The sequence below is a fragment of the Anser brachyrhynchus genome, assembly GCF_964034855.1.
Source record: "Anser brachyrhynchus genome assembly, chromosome: 8".
Taxonomy (NCBI): domain Eukaryota; kingdom Metazoa; phylum Chordata; class Aves; order Anseriformes; family Anatidae; genus Anser; species Anser brachyrhynchus.
Window position 1 is genome coordinate 6,143,113 of NC_137702.1, and position 19,890 is coordinate 6,163,002.

Consider the following 19,890-nt stretch of genomic DNA (forward strand, 5'->3'; position numbering starts at 1 on the left):
TGTTGTTCAACTTGGAAGGAATTTTAATTCCCCAGCTTCTTTCCATGATCTGACAGACTCCAGCAAGTGCCAGCTGAGCTCAGATTGCCGAGGCCTAGGAGCACGGCTGTGACAGCAGCCCTCAGTTACAGAGCAGCTTCACCGAGCAGCACCTCCAGGTTCGCCAAGGGCAGCCTCTGTGGGGCAGGGGACACAGCTGGACGTGGCCGCAGCACGGCACAGTGCTGACAACCAGTGGAAGAAAGAGGAAATGTGGCTAGAGAGGGCAGAAGTGACTTGAGACCGTTATTTCCCTGACTAGGGTGCACTCAGTGCTTGAAGTTTTTGTAGTGTGTTTTTTTTTCCCAGTGAGTCTCAGTGCGGCACAAGATGCAGCTTATCTACCCAGGAGAAATGGGCATGGGAGCTGCTTATGCTGCCTTCAGCAGGAAGCCAGGAAACCCTGAGAGCCAAAGCCCTGTGTTTTAGTTACTGACGAGCTCCTCTGTACAGGGTTGACTGCTTTACACCTGTGCAAATTAGGAATCACCCCAGTGATTCCTAACTGAGAGGCATAACCCTGCTACTGCGTGCTCTGTGGGTAGGGGATCTCGGTTAGCAGCCAGGGGAGAGCCTGTGGCACTCAGTGCAGCTGTAGCCGATGGGTCAACCAGGTCAGAGTCCAAACTAACATTGCTTCCCCGTCCTATCCAAAGCTGTTGCTTAGGTGCACACGCCTGCAGTAAGGAAGTGGTATGTGAGCACTCTGGAAACACACAATCACTGTTCGCCTGTTGGAGTGAAGAGTGTAGGGATTGACCTTTATTATTTTTTTCCTCCCTTCCAGAAATTCTCTTTTAGATCCGTATTGCGTGGCACACAGGGAGTTGCAGCTGCCTGACACTGCTCCATCCCTGTACCAGCAGGAATGGCACAGATACTGCTGGGCTTCCCTCGGTTAAACCTGAGGGTACCAGCGCTGTGGTAGCCTCTTCTCTTGCGAAAGGGGATCATATGGTTTTTGCATTGTATAGAACAGAGGGATGGGAGCTTTAAAAAACATGTCATGAGGCCACCACCAGTTATTTGTTGTAATTATTTTGGGGTGATAAATGAGTGGAGCAGGAACGAAGGGTGACAGTTGGTGAACAGGTTTTGGCAGCAAAACCAGCAAATAAATAGGAGCGAAGGAGACATTTCAGGAAAGCTGTGTGAGAATGCTGAGTGGTTATTTTTTTCCCCAGTATGTATATTCAAAAAATACATATATGCATGTATAAAATGAACATTAGGTTTGATTTATTAGTTTCCAAATCTGGAATGGTTATATTTTAAAATATTCTCTGCAACTCAGGTTAGGGTATCCAGGAGGGAGAATAAATAATGCTTACAGCTGACAGCTAGAAAACAGACCCCTGAAGACCTGACCTCACACTTTCATGCCTCTGTCCCCCCATCTATAAAACAGGGTTGATGCATTTTGCAAATGCTGGGTTTCTCTTGAGCTTAAGTTAAATTTGGGGGGAAAAAAAGAGGGGGGGGTGGAAGACAGAAGAAACAGAGGCTCAGACTTGGAATCTGGAAAGTATCTGCTGAATTTGCGCAATACAGTTTTGTGCCCAGTACTTGCAAATGAAAAGTGTGTCTGAGTGTGCCTGTTAATTTAGCACGGCTTTGGTAAATTGTTTCCTATTTGATTTACAGAGTTGAGAAGATGGCCATAAAACTGCTGTGATTCCATAATAAAATAAACCCCCCAAAATAGCAGAGCAGTTTTCTGAACATCTTGTGCGGATGAACAGCACAGCTCATATCTGTCTTTGGGATGTTGCCCATGGTGCTCAGCTGGGTTTGTGTCCCAGCTTCAGGATAACGAGGTTCCTGGCCCTCTCACCTCAAACTTAAGTTCTCCGGGCCAGGAATAGACATAGCATTCTCCCTTCTTCTGTTGAAAAATGCACCAAAAGATAGAAGTGCTGTATATTCGTTTTAATATCTTTGTGATCAGTAAGAGCTGTCACTGTATCTGCTCTTTTTGGGTGTTGATTAAGAGGCTCAAGGGCCATTTCTCAAAGGTCTGAACTTCCACAGCCCTGCTGGAATGAGAAACGAGCCTTAAAGCCAAGCCTGTTTTCCAGTCTTCTGTCTCTTCTTGAAGCAAGAGCTTTGTGCAAAAATGTTAAAAAGTCCCACATCTGTGTTTTGCAGTCCCTTTAGCAACTGAGCTGGGACTGTGCAGTCATTTTTCTCTGTCTTGTGGTGTTAGTGCATTGTTATATTTGCAGTTCCTGCAAAGTTCTTAATTTGTTGTAGAATTAGAAACCTTTCTATTCTTAGCATCTAGCTATAACTGCTTTCTGGAAGAGCTTTGAGGACAATTAGTAGGATTTATAACAGCTGCCTTCCAAATCTGTAGCCACGTCTTGCAGGTGTACTTGATAAACTGGAGACCTGCTCCATGATCCAGGAAAGACAAGGCCCCCATTGGCTGTAATTACTTGTAGCATGTCTGTGGGGAGTTAAAACCTACAGTCAGAAATGGAGGACCATCCCGTCCTGTCTTCACATGTAGAAGTTGTTCCAGAAAGGGTGAAGTAAACTGGTTTTCATGTTGGAAGATGAAGAAAGTAAGAAATTGTGGTAAGGGAATTTTAGGTAAGACAGTAGGAAAAGCTTTGCAACGGCCGAGGTTTAGTTTGGAAGAGGTTGGGATCGTGTATGGGGAAGGTGGTCTCTCAGGCAAGTGGTCGCACACTGCAGGAACGGTTCAAACAGCAGTGCCTCTGCCTTCCTGCAGGAGCACTCAGTGCCACTTCCAGGTCTGTGGTCTGTGTTCCCAGACCACAGCTTCATTTCCTCCTCTCCTTCATTGTTCTCCATTTTGAGCAACAGCTCCCAAACGCTTGGAGCTGCTGTCCCAGATGTCCCACTGAGGTTTCCCATTTCTGCGTTTGGGTTTATTAGCTGAAATGTGGTGACACAGCTGGTCCCATAATTGTGCTTACTGCTTGGGATTTTTTTCTTGCTTTGCAGCTTTTTATGAATATAGTCCATATGGCTTTCCTCTCCAAGGAGCAGTGCTATTTCCTAACCTTTCTCCTGTGAATAGTGTGTATTTCTACGGCAGGAGTTCCCCCTTCCCCCACCAGCCCTGCAGTTGCTGCTCTTCCCGTCTCATGCCCTTCAATGCCTGTAGATGCACAAGAGCTCAGTCCCATGCAGCAGTTGTGAATCTGGATCCTGCACCCTATGGATGCTATCACCAACAATGCTGAGCCTTTGTGCATACCAATACTTGTGGTATTGATGCCAGCCCTCTGCATGTCCATGGCTCTTTGGGGTTAGCTGAAAGTAGTAGTTTTTGTATTAGAACCAGTTTGTCAAATTGTCGAGGGAAGTGTGCCACGTAGTGCTCGCCTCCCGTGTAGTACCCTCAGTGCTGACCTCCTCCAGCTAGTCAGAGGCAGTGATTTTCTGTCATATGGCACCAGGCTGCAATCAGCAAGATGGAAAGGCTAGAATCAAGAGCTCTCCGGGGTGTGCTGCCTTAATAGGATTTTAAGAAAACATCTGGAAGACAGTCTCCGTAGAAACAAGCCATGTAACACGTCCCAGGAACGAGGAGCCTGTTTTCACCAGTGAGCTACAGGCTACAGCCCTTCGCTGGCCAGCCACTGCCTGCACCCTTGTCACTGCAAGTCAGATCCTATCTAGGAAGGTTTAGTGTAACCTTGAGGAGGGAAACATAACTGCTTTTAGCATGATCAGTGCAGCAGCCTGATTTATTTTTTCCCCAACTTTGCTGTTCATCACATCTGTTTTGAGTCTGTAATAATCTAAATAGGGCAAGTGAGCTTCAGGCTTGAAGTCTGGCCTGACCCTGTGAAGATGTTTTCGGCCTGTAACCACAAGAAACACCAAGCCACAGGGCAGCAGAGCTCTTCTGCCTTCCAGTGGTCTGTGGTTAGCTAATGGGCGTTCAGTAACCCAAGTGATTGTGTCTGTGTTGCTAGCTTCATCCCTGGTGTGATCACATTGGCTTTAGCAGAGACACTGTACGTGTATCTTGCCCCATGACCTTAGGCTGAACATGTTTCAAAACACAGCTTAAACACAGTTTTTTGGAAGGCAGAACTGAGGAGCAGTTGCCTTTGCATACCAAGTGCCGCTCTGCGCTCCTGTTTGAAATGCAGCCTGGCCTCTCGCAAGGGCTGAAGGCCCCAGAAAGGCTCCAGTGTTGAAAGTTTAGCTGCCCACTTGCTTTCTCATGTCTCACCTGAGAAGCTTCACTGTCTGCACTGATTCTGTTTTGACTGTGTCTGCTCATGTGGGTTTTGGGGCTCTTCTTCACAAGGGTGTAGAATCTGATCTGGGATGTCAGGGGGCACAGGAGGACAGTGGCTGAGGTAGCTGCTGCCTCTCCTGCTTAGTGGAAGCAGCTGCTGCTCTGTGCCATTTGCTGAAGGAGGGTGCAAACTCCACTAGTGTCAGGTGAAAAATGCCCCACAAAAGCTCCCAGTCCTGCGTGGCTAACTCTTAAATGTGTTGTTTTAAAGCTCTGGTGACCTGCCGGCCGGATGAATTCCAGTGTGGGGATGGGACCTGCATCCACGGAGCAAAGCAGTGTGACAAGGTGCACGACTGTCCTGACAACAGTGACGAGGCAGGCTGCGTCCAAGGTACGTACAAACAGCGCTGCGCTCCTCGTGCTCGGTTGTGTAAGCCTGTGAGAGATCCGTGGCCGCTGCAAAGGGAGGAGGAGGCTTGTGTTGCTCCTCTGTGCCATGGCAGGCTGCTTCCTGCGGAGAGGTTTAAGCCGTTCTGGCAGCGGGGTTGCTTGGGAGAGATGGTTGTGCTGACCAGGCAGACTGCACGTCTTGAAAAGTTCCTTGCATCATACTCAAGCTTAATGTTCATTTGCTTAATCCCATCCCATTTCTGCTAATGACACCCTCTTGAAGCTCTGTGTCAGGCTTTTTGTTGTCATGAGCCTCATCTAACTTAGTTACTTTCCTCTCTTGCCCGACATGACAGAGTCAGCATGTGAAAGTCCCAGCAAGTTTCAGTGTAAGAGTGGAGAGTGCATTGACGGAGGCAAAGTGTGCGATTCACATAGAGACTGCAGGGACTGGTCTGACGAGCCTCTGAAAGAATGTGGTACAGTACTTGCCTTCTACGTGTTGCTCCTGTTGTAACTGCTTCCCCTCTCCTCCATCTGGTGCTCACAGCTTTGAGTGTAACCACATGTAGCTGCTAATTCTATTTCTCACTCTGCTTCTCTTTCCTTGCCTTTATTCTCTCTTCACCCTTCACATGAATATAATTAGTAGCCTAGTCTGATCATCTGCCAGTGTGAACTGTGCCCTTCTCAGTTCAGTTTTTATTCTTTGGAGGGATGTTTGAGCTGAGCACAGGACTTCACAGACACTAGTGTCCTCCACAGCACGGACCAGTTTATTTAGCCTCACTGCTAACATTACCTGTGAATTCCTGTAACATGAGCAGAACATTATAAAGACTTAGCTTTGGTAACGTGCTCTGAAGGTGACAACACAGTGAGAGGCAGCAACCACTAAGATAAGACTTCAGCCATTTCTGGGTTTTGTGTGTTGTTGCTGCTTGCTGGAGAAATGGCAGCAGGTTTCTGTCCGCAGCATCCTGCCGGCTGTGGGCTACCGAGATCAGCCAAGCCATGAGAGCCTGGTCTGCTTCTGGGCAGGCAGGCAGCAGAATGGAAAGCCACAGGCCAGAGGGCTGAGCCTCTCTCACCCTTCTCCCTGGACATTGCAGGCATCAGCCCCAGCCTAGATCATCACTAAAACACCCTTGTTTTTCCCTCGTGCAGAAAGCCTCGGACAGGCTGCTGGGCTGTCCCTCGCCACGACATCATGGAGCACCAGTAGCATGGAGCTCAGTGCCTGCAGCTTAAATATCTCGCATTCACGGGGAGCTGTTGGTCTCTCCTCTGTGTCAGACAAAAAGTGTGCACGAGCTCCCAGTAAGGATGCTCTTACCTTGTGCTTTCAGTACATCCTTGCTTTCTTCTGCACTAATCCACATCTCCCTGTCTTTCTGAGTGGGTGTTGCAACTTGTCTGTCTGCAGAGGTCTCACAACAGGGTCAGCAGCCCAGTTTGTCTCAGGAGACTGGGCAGCAGCACAGCTGGGCTTGGTGCTCAACCTTAATGGTGGTGCCATGGCTGACTGCAGTTAGTGTCACGTGAGCTAGGAAGCTGAGCAGAGAATAATCTCCAAAGGAAACACGTTTCTTTAAGATTGCAGAACGATGTGGATTGCTGTGAATGTAACACCCAACCCCAGGTAATCCACGCAGCAGCCCAGGAGATGCAGGGCATGCAGGCTCAGTGTGTCTGTCTAGTTATGTGCGACACCCTGCAGTGCCCTCCAAGATCCCCCCAAAAAGCACTGCAGAACACCATGTGTCTTATTTTAGGCAGGTGGTGAATATGTTGCCAATGTTTGAGTAATAGGGAGCAGCTGTCCAGCAGAAGGGCAGCAGGCTGACATCTTTGTCTGGTTCCTTCTCAGCTCCTGTTGAGAAGTACAGCAAGTAAAGCAATGCTTGATTTAAAGACTCTAAATCCATTCCACAAAGCACCTCTGAAACCAGGGGAATCATCTCATTGAGGGCTTGCTTGTTAGTTAGTTAGTTGAATTGTTTTTGTTGTATTTCGCAGAAAGCGGTTGTGCATGTTTATGATCCAATTTGCTAGAGGCCTTTGCAAGTACAGGAATAGGTGATACCCATTAATAAACATCATTGAGCAGTGATAACACATAATGTGACTCTGTGGACACCTTCTTGGAGCCTAGTGAACTTGCTCTGTTAATAATTTATTGATATCAGTGTGTGTGCGTCTTTGATAGGAAGGTGAAGGCATCCCAGAGCTGAGCTGGGCTTCCTTTTGGCATATTTTCCAGGTCTTACTGACTTAATTGGCTTGTGGTTGTTTTCATTTTCTTCCAAGAGCACTGGTTTAATGGCTCAGCTGTGCTACTCACCTGCAATGTGCAAGAAAGCAAGAAGTAAAAGCTAAATTAAAAATTTGCCTTTAAATTGTGTTAAGGATTGAAGTAAATCAGTTTTGCTTGTTCCACTGAGCCCACTGTCCCTGAAATCCCACAGCTTCTGTTCAGCAGTCTCACTTAGGGAGAGCACTTTCTCTTCACCTTTCTCATAGGTTAATTACAACAAGAAATGTTATTTCTGATAGGAAATCAGCATTCTTGAACCTCATGCAGTTCTAGTTAAAAGGATACGTTTAGTCTGTTTTTCATTTCAGCTCTGGAAAACAGGATCAGAGAGGTGGCCTCGGATTAGAGAGGGGCCCGGGAGAGGAGGGGGCTGTTGCTTCATAAATTGCACACTTGGGCTGATGCAGGCTGCCAGCAAAGACTGTCATGTGGGAGGTACTTGTGGGAGGACTGTATCTCAGTGCTAATGGAGCATCTCTGACAGACTGAACTTCGGTGTTTTCTGGAATTGTCACACAGATCATTCCTTGGAGCTAGAGGGGAAAATAGTACAGTATTTCGAAATAGCTGGCCCCTGGGAGATGAGACTCCCCCAGCATGAATTATTAAAGCTCAAAGAGAGCTTTCAGAAAAGTCAACATTAACCAGTGCATGGGGAAGGAGGAGTCTCCTGGAGAGCACCCTTAGGTCCCTCGGAAGTTCCTCACGCCAGGTAGAATATGCTCAAAGCAGCAGCTCTCTGATGGGATGAGATGCAGAGATGCAAACGCTGTATCCCCAGGGCTCCCTGTTCATTTGCCACCAGCTTTCAGTCCAAATGATCCTAACAGTGTTGGTTTGGAATAATAAAGAGCAAGGAAGAGATACGGTGATGGCTTCCTACCTGTGAAGTCACTCGTATGCTCTGTGTGGCCAGCTCCTGGCTACCAAACGGTGATAGCTATGGGAAAATTTCTGAGGACATTGACCACCCTTAACTTCATTCAATCTTATGACTAAAACGCCTCCTTTATCATGGATAATCTGTATACCTCTTCCAGGTATTAATGAATGCTCTATGAACAACGGTGGTTGCTCACACATATGCAAAGACTTGAAGATTGGTTATGAATGTGAATGCCCGCCCGGATACAAGCTTCTGGATAAAAAAACGTGCGGAGGTAATTTACATGCAAACAGCAGTCCCTTGTGTTTCACCATACAGAGACGTGATTATATTCACTTCAGCATTGCTCCATCACAGATGGTTTGATTTCAAGTTATTGATGGGTTTCAAACACTCCTTTCAGACATAGATGAATGTGAGAATCCAGACGCTTGTAGCCAGATCTGCATTAATTACAAGGGGGACTACAAATGTGAGTGCTACGAGGGATATGAGATGGACACCCTGTCCAAGAACTGCAAAGCCGTAGGTAAGACAACCCCACAGGCACTTAAACTCTGATTGCTCAACATCACAACTCTGATAAGAAAACATGCTTGCAGGGCTGAGGCTGGAGGAACAGAGACAAAAGGAAACTAGCAAGCAAAGACATTCATTTCGAGCAGCGCAGAACTGCTGCCGTGATAGCAGATGCGTCTCTAGGCAAGAACTACTGATCATTCAGATCAGAATATTTTAACGGTGTGTAGAGCAAGATTACAGGCACTAGTTGGCTGTTTGAAGCTAAAACTAGAAAAGAAAGTCTCTTGGCAGGTTTTATTAAAAACAGTGCAGCAAAACATTTACTGGTAATAGTATTAAAAAGAAGATGACAACCCAATTAAAAGATGGTAGGTTAGCCACCTCTCCACCCTCCCAGCCTCATATGCAAATACCAACACGAACACCAGCAGTTTACTTGAGCTCATTGCAGAAATGAATGTATTTGTCAGAGGGATAGAAAGCTGAATTGTGCGAGAACAGAGCGTTAGCCATGCTGAGGGTTCCATTAACGGAAATGGTGGGTCTCCTGGGGAAGGATGAATTACCTGTAATAGAAGATTGCCTGCCTAGTGTTATCCTGCATGTTCACGTAGCTTTTTTTCCCAGGTTCTATAAGATATGTACAGTGTCCTGCTGTCCTCAGAAAGTCTGTTAGTCTCACACCTGCAGTGGATTAGAACTTACCAAATCCTGAGACACTAGTCTACTTGTTGGTCAGAAAATGTCTTTGCACCTGAGAGTCTGTGCTCGGAGCCCTGCACTGCCATGTAGAGCTAGAACCTTGTCCTAACTCCTCCCCTCCAGTGCCACGTTCCTCAGTTCCTTTTTGCCTTTCCCAGTGGAAAGATGCTCTTCCCAAGGTTCTTCTATTGGCCGTTGTTGGAGACAGACTAGTCTAAAGGTCGTTCAGTCTCCCATCCTGTCCCTTCCTTAAACAGGCAGGTGTACAACCAGCAAACTGAAGCTTTAACTTTTTGATTTGCAGTCTATTTTAGTGGCACTTAGGAACACAGAGAATCACATGCTGTACTACTTGCAGATGGCAAGAATATGTACCTCTTTGTCTGAACCTACCCATGTAGGTGTCTGCCTCCTAGCATCAGAAATTGGCTCCCTGGAGCCCGTTCTGAATAGCCAAGGAGGCTGAGGTGCTGCCTGCAAGTTCTGCATTTACATCATGGTCTAAAACGTCTTCCTGGCACTGAGTCCTGGCTTTGCTGGATTCAAAGTGGCTCTGTCATGCCTTGAGTCTGGCTGTCTCCCTTCCCTCCAGCCAGCCCAGAGGACTGTCTCTTCCTTGTCCTGCCCATGAATCACCAAAATCTGGCCCTTGTATTTATAATCTAAAATGTAGAATTGAAGGTAAAGACGTTCCCTAAAGTTTTGCTTGTGTCTTAGCAGAATGGGCAGAGTAAGAGCTGCTGTACATCTGGTGACCACAGAGGTGCTGTCGCCATCCATGTCTCCAAGAATCATTAGAAGGTTGGAAAAGACCTCCAAGATCACCTAGTCCAACTGTCCCCCTATGCGTTACATGTTAACACAGAGTGTTAACTCTGTCTCTGGAAGCCATTTACACTTGTTTCTGGTGTGCTTCAAAGCTTTCTCACAAAGCAGATCAGCGACTGGCGGGTCTTCACTTTGTTGTTGTATCAGGAATGAAAGAATCCAGCTGCTAAAATGACAAATGCACTTATTTCTGTGGTAGGCAAGAGTCCATACCTGATCTTCACCAACCGCCATGAGGTCCGTAAGATAGACCTGGTGAAAAGGGACTATTCTCGCATCATTCCCATGCTGAAAAACGTTGTGGCACTGGATGTGGAGGTGGCAACAAACAGAATATATTGGTGTGATTTGTTCTACCGAAAAATCTACAGGTAAGGGGCAAGAGGGAATGTGTGTTTTGGCACCTTTGTAAAGCTATGATTCAGTTTGGACCAAGTAAAGACGATCTGTAGAAAACAATGCAGGATCCAGTGAACACAGTGAACCCAAGGGCTTTTATTCCCTTATTGGCTTACGTGTTGTGGCCCAGACTTTGCAAGCTTTTCAGGAATTGACAAAGAAATCAGGGGCTTCTGCAGTTACTTGGTTTGATAATGTAGGAAGGCTTTTCGTCAATAATAGATCCTGCTGCATTTGTGCAATTACACGGAGACTCCTGTTTACTGAATCACAATATTGCTAAGTGCTGCTGTGTGAGGCTGCCGCTGTGCTGTGTGCTTGCTGCATGTGAAACCTCAAAGGACTTAGCAGCTGAAAATGCAAAGGAGGCAAATGGTGGAAGTGAGGAAGTAGCAGCATGGACGCTGGTTGACCGCTGTAGTCTCTGGTAGATTTAAATTTACAGCACTTGACCACAGACCGTATTTCACATTCTGTAGTTTTTGTTCCCCTTCCTTTCTCAGCTGTTTTTATGCATCCATCACAGTGTTATGTACCAGGGCTTGTAAGTGTGCCTAATCAAAAACGCACTTAATTTATGCACTGAAAATTCCCCATGTATATTCTGATTTGCATAGCTATTGCACCCTACTGGAACTCCTACAGCGATTTGTTTTGGATTTTAGCTAATGATCAGGCAAAGGTTGATTGGTTTCAGAGCATGGGAGCCAAGCCAGGGTTTTTGCAGGCTGTGCTAGCTCCCATGCCACTGGCAGGGAAATTTGCCTAGGCTGTGCTGATTATTAACACTCCAGCAGTTAGGCAGGTACCCCGAGCAGCCCTGTGTAGCACTGAAAATGGGGAGATGGTTCAGAAGAAAGCAGGCTGCTTTCACTGTGTCTGACACTGCAGGCACCGGCAGGGTGGGTAAGGGCATCATATCCATCCAGAGAATTTGAGACACTGCTCCGTCTGCAGCTCTCTGACAGTGAATGCCCTGGGGCTGAGGGCTGAACAGCGTTCATACCCTAAATATGGCTGTACCAAGCCTGCTTCCTTCTCCACAAGCAGAATTTTTCTCTTTCTCACTCCTGCTTGCATTAGCTTTGCTGTAAGTCCCATCTTTTCTGCAGAGCAAGCTGTGTAATCATCATTTCCAATGTCCATGAATCCTGTAAAATTATACTATTGAAGTTAATGTGCCCTAAGTCAAACACATTCGTAACATATATATATATAACATATATATATAACACCCACAGGTTTATTTTTTAGTTTTGCTAACCTGTGCAGTTATAGCAGGAAGCAGGTAGCAAAATGGCAGTTCCCTGTCCTGCAAGTGTCTGCCATCCAGATACAGGGAGTTAAGAACAAATGTAGGAGAAAGCCGCAGAAGGATGCAGCATGCAGCCATAAAGGTTTCTGTGTCCATCCTCGTGCCACGTGAGCACTTTCTTCCCGTGAGGTCGGAGTGGTGCTGCCCAGCACTCAGCTGTTTCTGAGGCCCGGCCCCATGCACATCTGCAGAGCCCTTCCTGTGCCGCGTGTCAGTCCAGTGATGAGTCTTATATTTGCAGTGCCTACATAGACAAAGCGAGCGACACAGCTGAGCAGGTGATTCTGATAGACAGCCAGCTGAACTCTCCTGAAGGGCTGGCAATAGACTGGGTTCATAAGAATATCTACTGGACGGATTCTGGAAACAAGACTATCTCGGTGGCCACCGCAGATGGAAGCAAGAGGAGGACGCTTTTTAACAGAGACCTCAGTGAGCCGAGAGCCATTGCTGTTGACCCCACAAGGAGGTAGGTGTGAAAACTACAAACATTTCCATTGCCAACAGGGAAATTCCTGTCATCTTTCTGCCTCTCTAACAAAACTCATAGGCACTACTCATTGCCATCAAGGCTTACGGATGCCCTTATCTTTAAAACATAATTAAATCCATTAATTTAAATGGAACTGCTGAGATGCTTCAAAGAGATGGTTCAGCTCAATCTTTGCAAGGCTGCTGCAGTTAAAGCTCTGAAAATAATACCAGGGCATGTGTCAGATGGGCCTGAGCTGGCTCGGGCACACAGGTTATGTTGGGAAATAAATAGTCTGACTGGAGTACGGGCGACTTGGCTAAGTGGAGTCTATGGATCTAGCAGAAACACCAGGAGTTAGTTTGCATGGGATCAACAAGGTAAGAGTTTATGTTCAGGTGCAAGTTGTGTGGCAGAGTACCCAGTGGGACAGGAGCACAGTGGCTCTGCTAGGTGTGTATCAGAATGAGCTGAAGTGACTGAGGGGCTTCGCAGTATCAAGCAGAGAACACTGCAACTCCTACTCAGATCAATCGCGCAAATTTCTTACCTTTGGGTCCAATTTACTGTTTTCTTGCATCTGTTTCTTTCAGGTTCATGTACTGGTCTGACTGGGGAGACAAAGCTAAGATTGAGAAAGCAGGCCTCAATGGCGTGGGGCGGCGAGTGCTGGTGGCTGACAACATCGAGTGGCCAAATGGCATCACGCTTGGTAAGTGCCCAGATTAGAGCTACACTATCCACTGTGGCTATTGTAAATTCATTTCTGTTAAGTAGGAAAACAAAACTGTAAATTTGTAAAGGCACCTGCAGACAAAAATCCTGGAAATTCTCTGTCACTCAGTATTCTTCAACATGAGTGATTTTGGTTCAGTAGCAAGCATAGGTGGTAAGTGTTGCCGCAGTCCTCGTATCGTACCTCATAACGCAGCAGCCTTGAGTTGCTTTTAGGTGTGTTTTAAGACAAAGGGAAATTTTGGGAGTGGTTTCTCTGGTCTGTCTCAGAGACAATGCCGAGGTAATTCATTGGACTGCTTAATGCATGGAACACCAAGAAAAGAGACCCAGCATACAGAACCTGTTCCCTGTCAGCGTGGCTGCCCAGCCTCTCAGGATGGGAGCAGTGAGACAGAGCCCGTCTTAGTCCATATCCTGCATCCTGCTGGCACACAGAGGGTCATTCTCACTGCTGCACCAAGCTGTGGAAGTGGAAAGGACATTTTCTTGCACTCTTGGGGCAGCAGGGGACAGCCTCATCTGGAGCTGCAGCCATATATGTTTAACACTGTACAGATATGAAGTTCTCTGCTTAATGTTTGAAAATTCTGGCCGTAAAAAGGACATAGGATAAAATGTTACTACCATCACATATTGTTGAAGTGCTACTGCTGTGAATGAATAACGTTATCCTTTAATATCTAAGAAATTAATAGCTTGTTTAATTACAGAATTATGGTTTTTCTTTTTTGTTGTTGTTTGTTTGTTGGCACTCATCTACTAGCACTTAGTTTAGTGAATCTCATCCAAAATAACTGGATTTGTTCCAGGAAGAGAAATTAATTTCATAGCCTTCTAAGTAGCATCAGATCCTTCCCTCCTACTCTTACCTGCACCTTCCGCAAAATCTGTCTGGCTGTGGTAGGAATGTTCCCACCACCAGCATTCCCTCAGCCTGCAGCACAAGGACTTCTGAAACCCAGGACTTCATCACAGAGAATGTGTAAATCGCACGGCTCCCTCAGAGGGATGCTTCATTTGAATCTCAGACATCGTTCTCCAGCAAGAGGCCAAGAACTGAATAGCCCTAAGCGATGAAGCCTCTTGCTCCCTGAGAGGCACTGATGGGGCACCTCTGGAAAGCCTCAAGTGCTAGAAGCCCCGCTCCTCCCAGTAACAAAAGAACCTCATTGTAGAAAGCTGTTAGTCAGGCACACACACACACCAGAATGTTCCTCCTTTTTAATCTTACTTACAAGGTCTTATCCCAGCATATCTGGGCGCTGAATCAAAATCAGAACTAGTGTTAAAAAAAAAAGGGCCAATAATAAAGAGATTAGTCATGCTGCCAGCAGGAAAAACATGCTGGGCAAGAGAAAAAGAGTTGCAGGAGCTGTGTGTAATTTTGTTTCATTGTGTTTTACTTCTCAGATTTGCTGAATCAGCGTCTCTACTGGGTAGACTCCAAACTGCATTCACTGTCCTGCATTGATTTCAATGGCAGCAACAGAAAAGTTCTGATCTCCTCTGTTGATGATCTGAGCCATCCTTTCGGCTTAGCAGTGTTTGAGGTAAGAGTCAAGAGCGGATACATAACAGACTGAGTCTGCAAGAGGTCTCAAAGCTCTTCTTGATTGAAAGCTTTGCCTTTTGCATAGCACAGAAAGCTCAGTGAGGGTGTTCGCTGCTATAGAAACCGATTAACCTGGTGTGGGTTCAGCAGGGAAAATTGTTTTCCAAAGCCCTTAATCAGGAACAGTGCGTTGTCTCATGCTTTTACCTAATGGAGTACGAGTGAATCCGTGAGGGCAGGTGGTGCCCGGAGTAATGCCTCCCACGTAACTGGAAAATGGTAATGGCTTTCCCTTGATTTGAATTGAGCCAACTGTCCATGCAAAGGCCAGAACGATTAGTGAGGGACAGGAGAAGGCACTTACTGTGATCAGCAGGTGGGCCGACCGTTCACTGAGTGCCATTGCAGCATGTCCTGTGTCTTTTGACAAGTCAGACTTTGAAAGGAGCTGCATGGGCTCAGAGCAGCCTCTCCGCCTGCTGCCAAGCACTCTGCTGTTCTCAGCATCTGTGTTTCACACCACGTCTGCATGCTTGTGTTGCGCTTTCCAGTGCTAACAGAATCCTCAGGGGAGGACGGCCTCTTAAATTTTGCTGCGTTGGCCTTGCAGGTTGATTGTTTCCATGTTCCCTCTGCCCATCTCAGTATCTGCAGAAGTATCCTCAGAAATGTGCTCACCTGTCTCAGGGGTCTGAAGGCTTCAGTTGGGAGTATCTGTGCCAGCAAGGCACTCGCCGGGCTCCCCCTGCAGTCACTGTGCAACAGTGCATTGCTGGGTTCGGGGATTTGGCATTAAAAAGGTGGTTTTGTTCACCTAGTTCAGGAAAAGTCAGATAATTCTCGTTCAAGCTGAACTGCTCCAGTTATGACACAAAAACCCTGCCACACATCAGAGAAATGTCCCTTGCCAAACAATTACAGCTCTGATCCTACAAAGACATACGCCTATTTTCACAAAGGCATTAGGCTTCCAGCCTCTGCTTTACTATATTGCACTGAAAACCCAATTACTCCTGTAGATTCAGTACTCTTGTACCATTCAGTGTCCCACTGCAGCCTTACTTGGCATTACAGAGAGTAATACTTAACAGCAGTGCAATATTTAAACGTTCAGATCCTCAGATTTCATGAGGGAAGAACTAGGACCTGAACCCACAGAAATCACTACATAAATAGGCTTCCCCACTTCTGCCAGTGGTTTACACACAGCTACCAAGTGGCAGGGCCCAGGGCTGCTTCCTTGCAGTTCCTACCTCATGCTTAAGATCTAAAGTGTATGTTCAAATCCCAGGAGTACTCCAGGGGTATGGAAGACATAACGCAAATCCCTGCTTTGCCTGGGTGGAAGCAGAGAGACAATGCAGCCTTTCTGCACCCTGGCAGAGGATTGCCAAGCACCACTGGCCTGGGGCATGAAGTCTTCTCTCTTGTAGCTAAGCCCCTTTGTGTGAATATTTAAATGATTACGGGAACAAAAGCTTGAACTTTGGCACCTAGCTCCAGGTAAGTTGTAGTAGGGAAAGGTGTCTGTTTGGGTCCCTGTTAAGGTGTCTGTCACAACCTCCTTTCCTTTTCTTTCCTGTCTTTTCATTTCACTGAACTAGGCAGGCTTTTGACACAGCAAAACCCTCTTCCTGAAACTCCTTTTTCCTCCTATGCAATGTGTGTGAGATCTAGGCATTTGGATTGGGGCACAGGTTTCCCCAGAAAGTTGCTGCTCTGTAGTTTTGTCCTGAATCAGCAGTGTTTGGAAGGACCTCTTGCATTGTTTAAGCTGTACGCCTTTTCTTATCTGAATGGCCAGTTACAATAACAGACAATCCTTTTGCTTTTGGTAATTTGCCCTTGTTCTCCAGCAATGTGTCTTTCCTTACTGAAATGCACGTGTTTTTTTAGCATGCAGCACAATATATAGATAAATTCTAACTGAGCAACTAATTACTGTTTGATAACTGCAATCCTGTATACCTCCTTGACCAGGTATTTTGCATCTTCAGTCACAGCGGGCCTTACCAAAGATACTAATACAAAAAAGAAATAGATACTTATCTTCCAGGTATGATCATAGGACGGGTTTCTTCACAGACACCCCTTTCACGCAGGTCTTATCTTTGTAAAGGAGAAAAAAAATCAGCACAGATAGCAGAAGTTTCTAGTGTAGCCCTTTGGTTCTGATTTTAGTCCACCTTGATTTAAAAAAAAAAAAAAGTTCAGAATCAGAATGGATGCAAATCTTGTGTGTGTGTAACCAAATTCCTGCTCCCTCATCTCAGTCTCATAGCTACTCAATTTACTGAGCACTCCTATAACCACTGTACAATTGCTGTGCTTTTAACTATTAGAGATAACAGTATTTGAAAGAAAAAAGCTGCAGGTAAAACTACCATGAATCAGAGGTGTCCCAAGGCAGGAGAGCAATGGATTGATTTTGTGATTACTGGAGTTTAATCAAGTATGAATTGGATTTGAGCAGGGTCAGGTCAGAATTTTTATGCATTTCCTGCAGGACAGAGTGTTCTGGACTGACCTGGAGAATGAAGCAATCTTCAGTGCAAACAGGCTGAATGGCTTGGACATCTCCGTTTTAGCAGAAAATCTCAATAATCCTCATGACATCGTGGTATTTCATGAATTAAAGCAGCCCAAAGGTAAGACATGTCCTCAGGGTCTCGTGGCCTTAAATCAGACTTATTTGAGCTAGTAAATGAAATGCTTCCTGATGGTTCTTGATGAGAGAAAAAGCACAGGTAATAATGTGAAATCAATGCCTGATGTTTGAAGTTCCTGTGTAATTATTTCCGCAGCAGCACTTATTGAAAAGCCTGCGATTTGTTAATAGCTGTTTAATTAGCATCTTTGGTAACAGAGTTACTCTTATCACTCTGATGCGTGCCATTCATTATCTGTTTGGGTTGTGCTGCAGTCTGGAACTATTACAGCAAGGTGAGCATGAGGAGTGGCACTCACGGCCGGCTTCGCTAGCAGTAGCGGTGAGGCTGCAGTGGCACAGACTGCAGTGCAGTCTGGCAGCTGGGGAGAGCTGCCTCATTCCCTTGAGGTCCTCACAGCCAGCACTGAAGCTCTGGCCATTTTCACAGCACTCATTAAGTGAACTTTTTAGAATGAAGATTGTGTATATCAGGCAACACATGTTGTGTATGTGTCTTCAGAATCTTAAGCAACTGCTAGAACAAATTGCCTTAGAACAACAGGAAGCCAATTTCTGACACAGGATAACTGTGAAACTACATGAGAAAGTTCAATGAGAAAAAATGGCTTACTTCTGCCTGCTGCTAATAGTGAGAGGATGTACAGCTGGGCAAAGGCTGCTCTCCTAGTTCAGCAGCATTAGTCTGTGAATGTTCCAAATAATTACTAGTGGTAATCAATAAGCCATTCAAATGTCATCTCTACTGTATAGCATTTTGAACTATTGGCTTGTGAATGAGTACGTTTGAACAAGACGGCAAACAGAGCCACAGGAAGCCATTTAAACTTTTATTCACTCATCTCTCTTCATGGTTTTTATAGTAGTGTGTAAGATTTCACTCCAAACTGTAAAGATGTTTAAGCAGACTAATTAATTGAGGGTAGGGAGTGGAAGAGAGTCTTCTTAGAGGACCTCATGTTTCTTTGCCAAGAACAAAAAATGAACAATTAGGAAAATAATTTCTCTTTTCTTCCATCTTTGAATAGCTCCCGATTCCTGTGAGCTCAGCCCCCAGCCAAATGGAGGCTGTGAATATTTGTGTCTTCCTGCACCTCAGATCTCTCCCCATTCTCCCAAGTACACGTGTGCCTGTCCTGACAATATGCGGCTGGGTCCAGACATGAAAAAATGCTACAAAGGTAAATACAATGACATTGCTGTTGTGCTGTCCTAGTAAAATCATACTTACAGTGAAAGTACACGTTCCTGATGGTGGAACACAACCATTAGCTTTTGTGTTCCACATAGTTTGACTTCTGAACACAGCACTATGCTGTTCTTTATTGAAAACCTGCATTATTTTTTGAAAGCATAATCAGGAGAAAATAGAGTGGAAAGAGGAAAAAAAGTGGTGATGCCTAGGACTAAAAGTGTGAACGGCCAATAAATCATAAAAATTCACCACATTAGTGCCCTATAGATACTGGATCTGGAAAGGCCACGTTCATTGCTGATGAGTCTGGTGATTACACTATAATTTTCCCTAACATGCAAATAGTTCCTGGTTCAAGTTCAGTACCTTCCCAAAAACAAGTTTTGTTTTTTCTTTTAACTTCTTAACTATCTTCTAGCCAAAGAACTTTATTGCTGTTAATAAATTAAGCTTGATTTCAGGTAGCTGCAGGTAAAGAACTATCAGTGCTCTACGTGGCAAACAGATTCAGAATTCTGTTTCTGTTCCTAACCAGTAAACATCACAGTATTCCCCAGATTTACATCACCATGTGTGATTTTCTTTGTGTATTTATTTTTACTAAATTTCATGTTTGTTTTTGCTTTTCAGATCTTCCGACTACTTCAGCTACTGTACTGGTTTCTACAACCACAGCATCGCGTACCGCCACTGCTTCCACCATGACCCCTGCTGGCAGTGCCAATACCACCACTGAAGTCATCCCCAAAGCTGTATCAGAAGCTACAGTTACCACCTCAAGTTTTCATCCAACCCCATCCATCCTGATAGATTCTGAGATGACCACTGGAAACAGCAATTTATCGCAACACTGTAAGAAAATGAGATTCCTCTTTTCTTTTTCAATATATACAGTATCACAAAAACTAATGTACCATCAGAGACCTTACCTAGCAGCTGAGCGATAAACAGGTCAGATGCAGACCCGTCCTGTTGTGTAGCAAGAGAATTAGATGTTCTTTATACAGACTCCTCTGTTACCATAGCTGATGTGATTCCAGTCGCTCAGGGATTTTAAGGGCAGGCTTTCAACCCATACCTGTAAAACTGACTCTGGAGATGAGGTCCTGCAAATTCATACTACTCCTTGCCCTGTTCCTGCCACTAGTTCAGCTTCGGTGTTGCTGGTAGTGCTGCACGCCTAAGTATGGATTCCATCTGGAAAACAAAAAATAAATCATCCCTATTTAACTAGGATGCCTATTTGGAGTAATAGTGATTCGGTACACTGTGTACTGCATGTAGGAAAGCAGAATCTGATTTCTAAAATTCATTCTCCTAAGTACTGTTTGTGCAAATATCCTTTCAAATGTATTAATTAACCAATCGGAGCTAAGTTCTTTAATTGTCTGTTTGAAGGTATTTAATGTGTTAATTAATAGGTTTTCATTCCTAAGAAGAAACAGCTCAGCCCAGCCCAGATTTGTGTGTACCTGCTTTTCTTTTCATCCTTCTCCCTGATTATTTTATTGCAAAATTTTTTGTAAACTCTTTGATAACAAAAACTTCCCAATAGGCAGAAAAACACAGTTACTAACATAAAACATTCTTCAGATATGATTTCAAAGCCAGTGAACAAGTGAAATGATCCGCAATACTT

The 19,890-nt window shown here is 45.3% G+C and overlaps 1 protein-coding gene and 1 long non-coding RNA gene across 4 annotated transcripts in view; one reads left to right on the plus strand and one right to left on the minus strand.

Annotated features, from left to right (window-relative positions):
• The window catches only part of LRP8 (LDL receptor related protein 8), a 173,095-nt gene that overhangs the window by 148,845 nt on the left and 4,360 nt on the right, over positions 1-19,890 (plus strand). The window contains exons 6-16 of one of the 2 annotated variants that reach the window (XM_080603281.1): positions 4,536-4,658; positions 5,014-5,136; positions 8,015-8,134; positions 8,264-8,389; positions 10,112-10,283; positions 11,868-12,095; positions 12,692-12,810; positions 14,247-14,386; positions 16,895-17,036; positions 18,085-18,237; positions 18,882-19,103. In XM_080603281.1, the coding sequence (XP_080459407.1) occupies positions 4,536-4,658; positions 5,014-5,136; positions 8,015-8,134; positions 8,264-8,389; positions 10,112-10,283; positions 11,868-12,095; positions 12,692-12,810; positions 14,247-14,386; positions 16,895-17,036; positions 18,085-18,237; positions 18,882-19,103 (1,668 nt within the window). The remainder of the gene's footprint in view (positions 1-4,535; positions 4,659-5,013; positions 5,137-8,014; positions 8,135-8,263; positions 8,390-10,111; positions 10,284-11,867; positions 12,096-12,691; positions 12,811-14,246; positions 14,387-16,894; positions 17,037-18,084; positions 18,238-18,881; positions 19,104-19,890) is intronic. The other variant, XM_080603282.1, reaches the window with a different exon arrangement.
• On the minus strand, positions 14,420-19,884 carry LOC308199319. 2 transcript variants are annotated; one of them, XR_013954573.1, is made up of 3 exons: positions 19,330-19,884; positions 16,916-17,113; positions 14,420-16,574 (listed from the first exon to the last, which is right to left on the minus strand). It is a non-coding gene; the product is annotated as an uncharacterized lncRNA (long non-coding RNA). The 2 variants fall into 2 exon arrangements; XR_013954574.1 differs by having other exon boundaries at positions 19,181-19,884.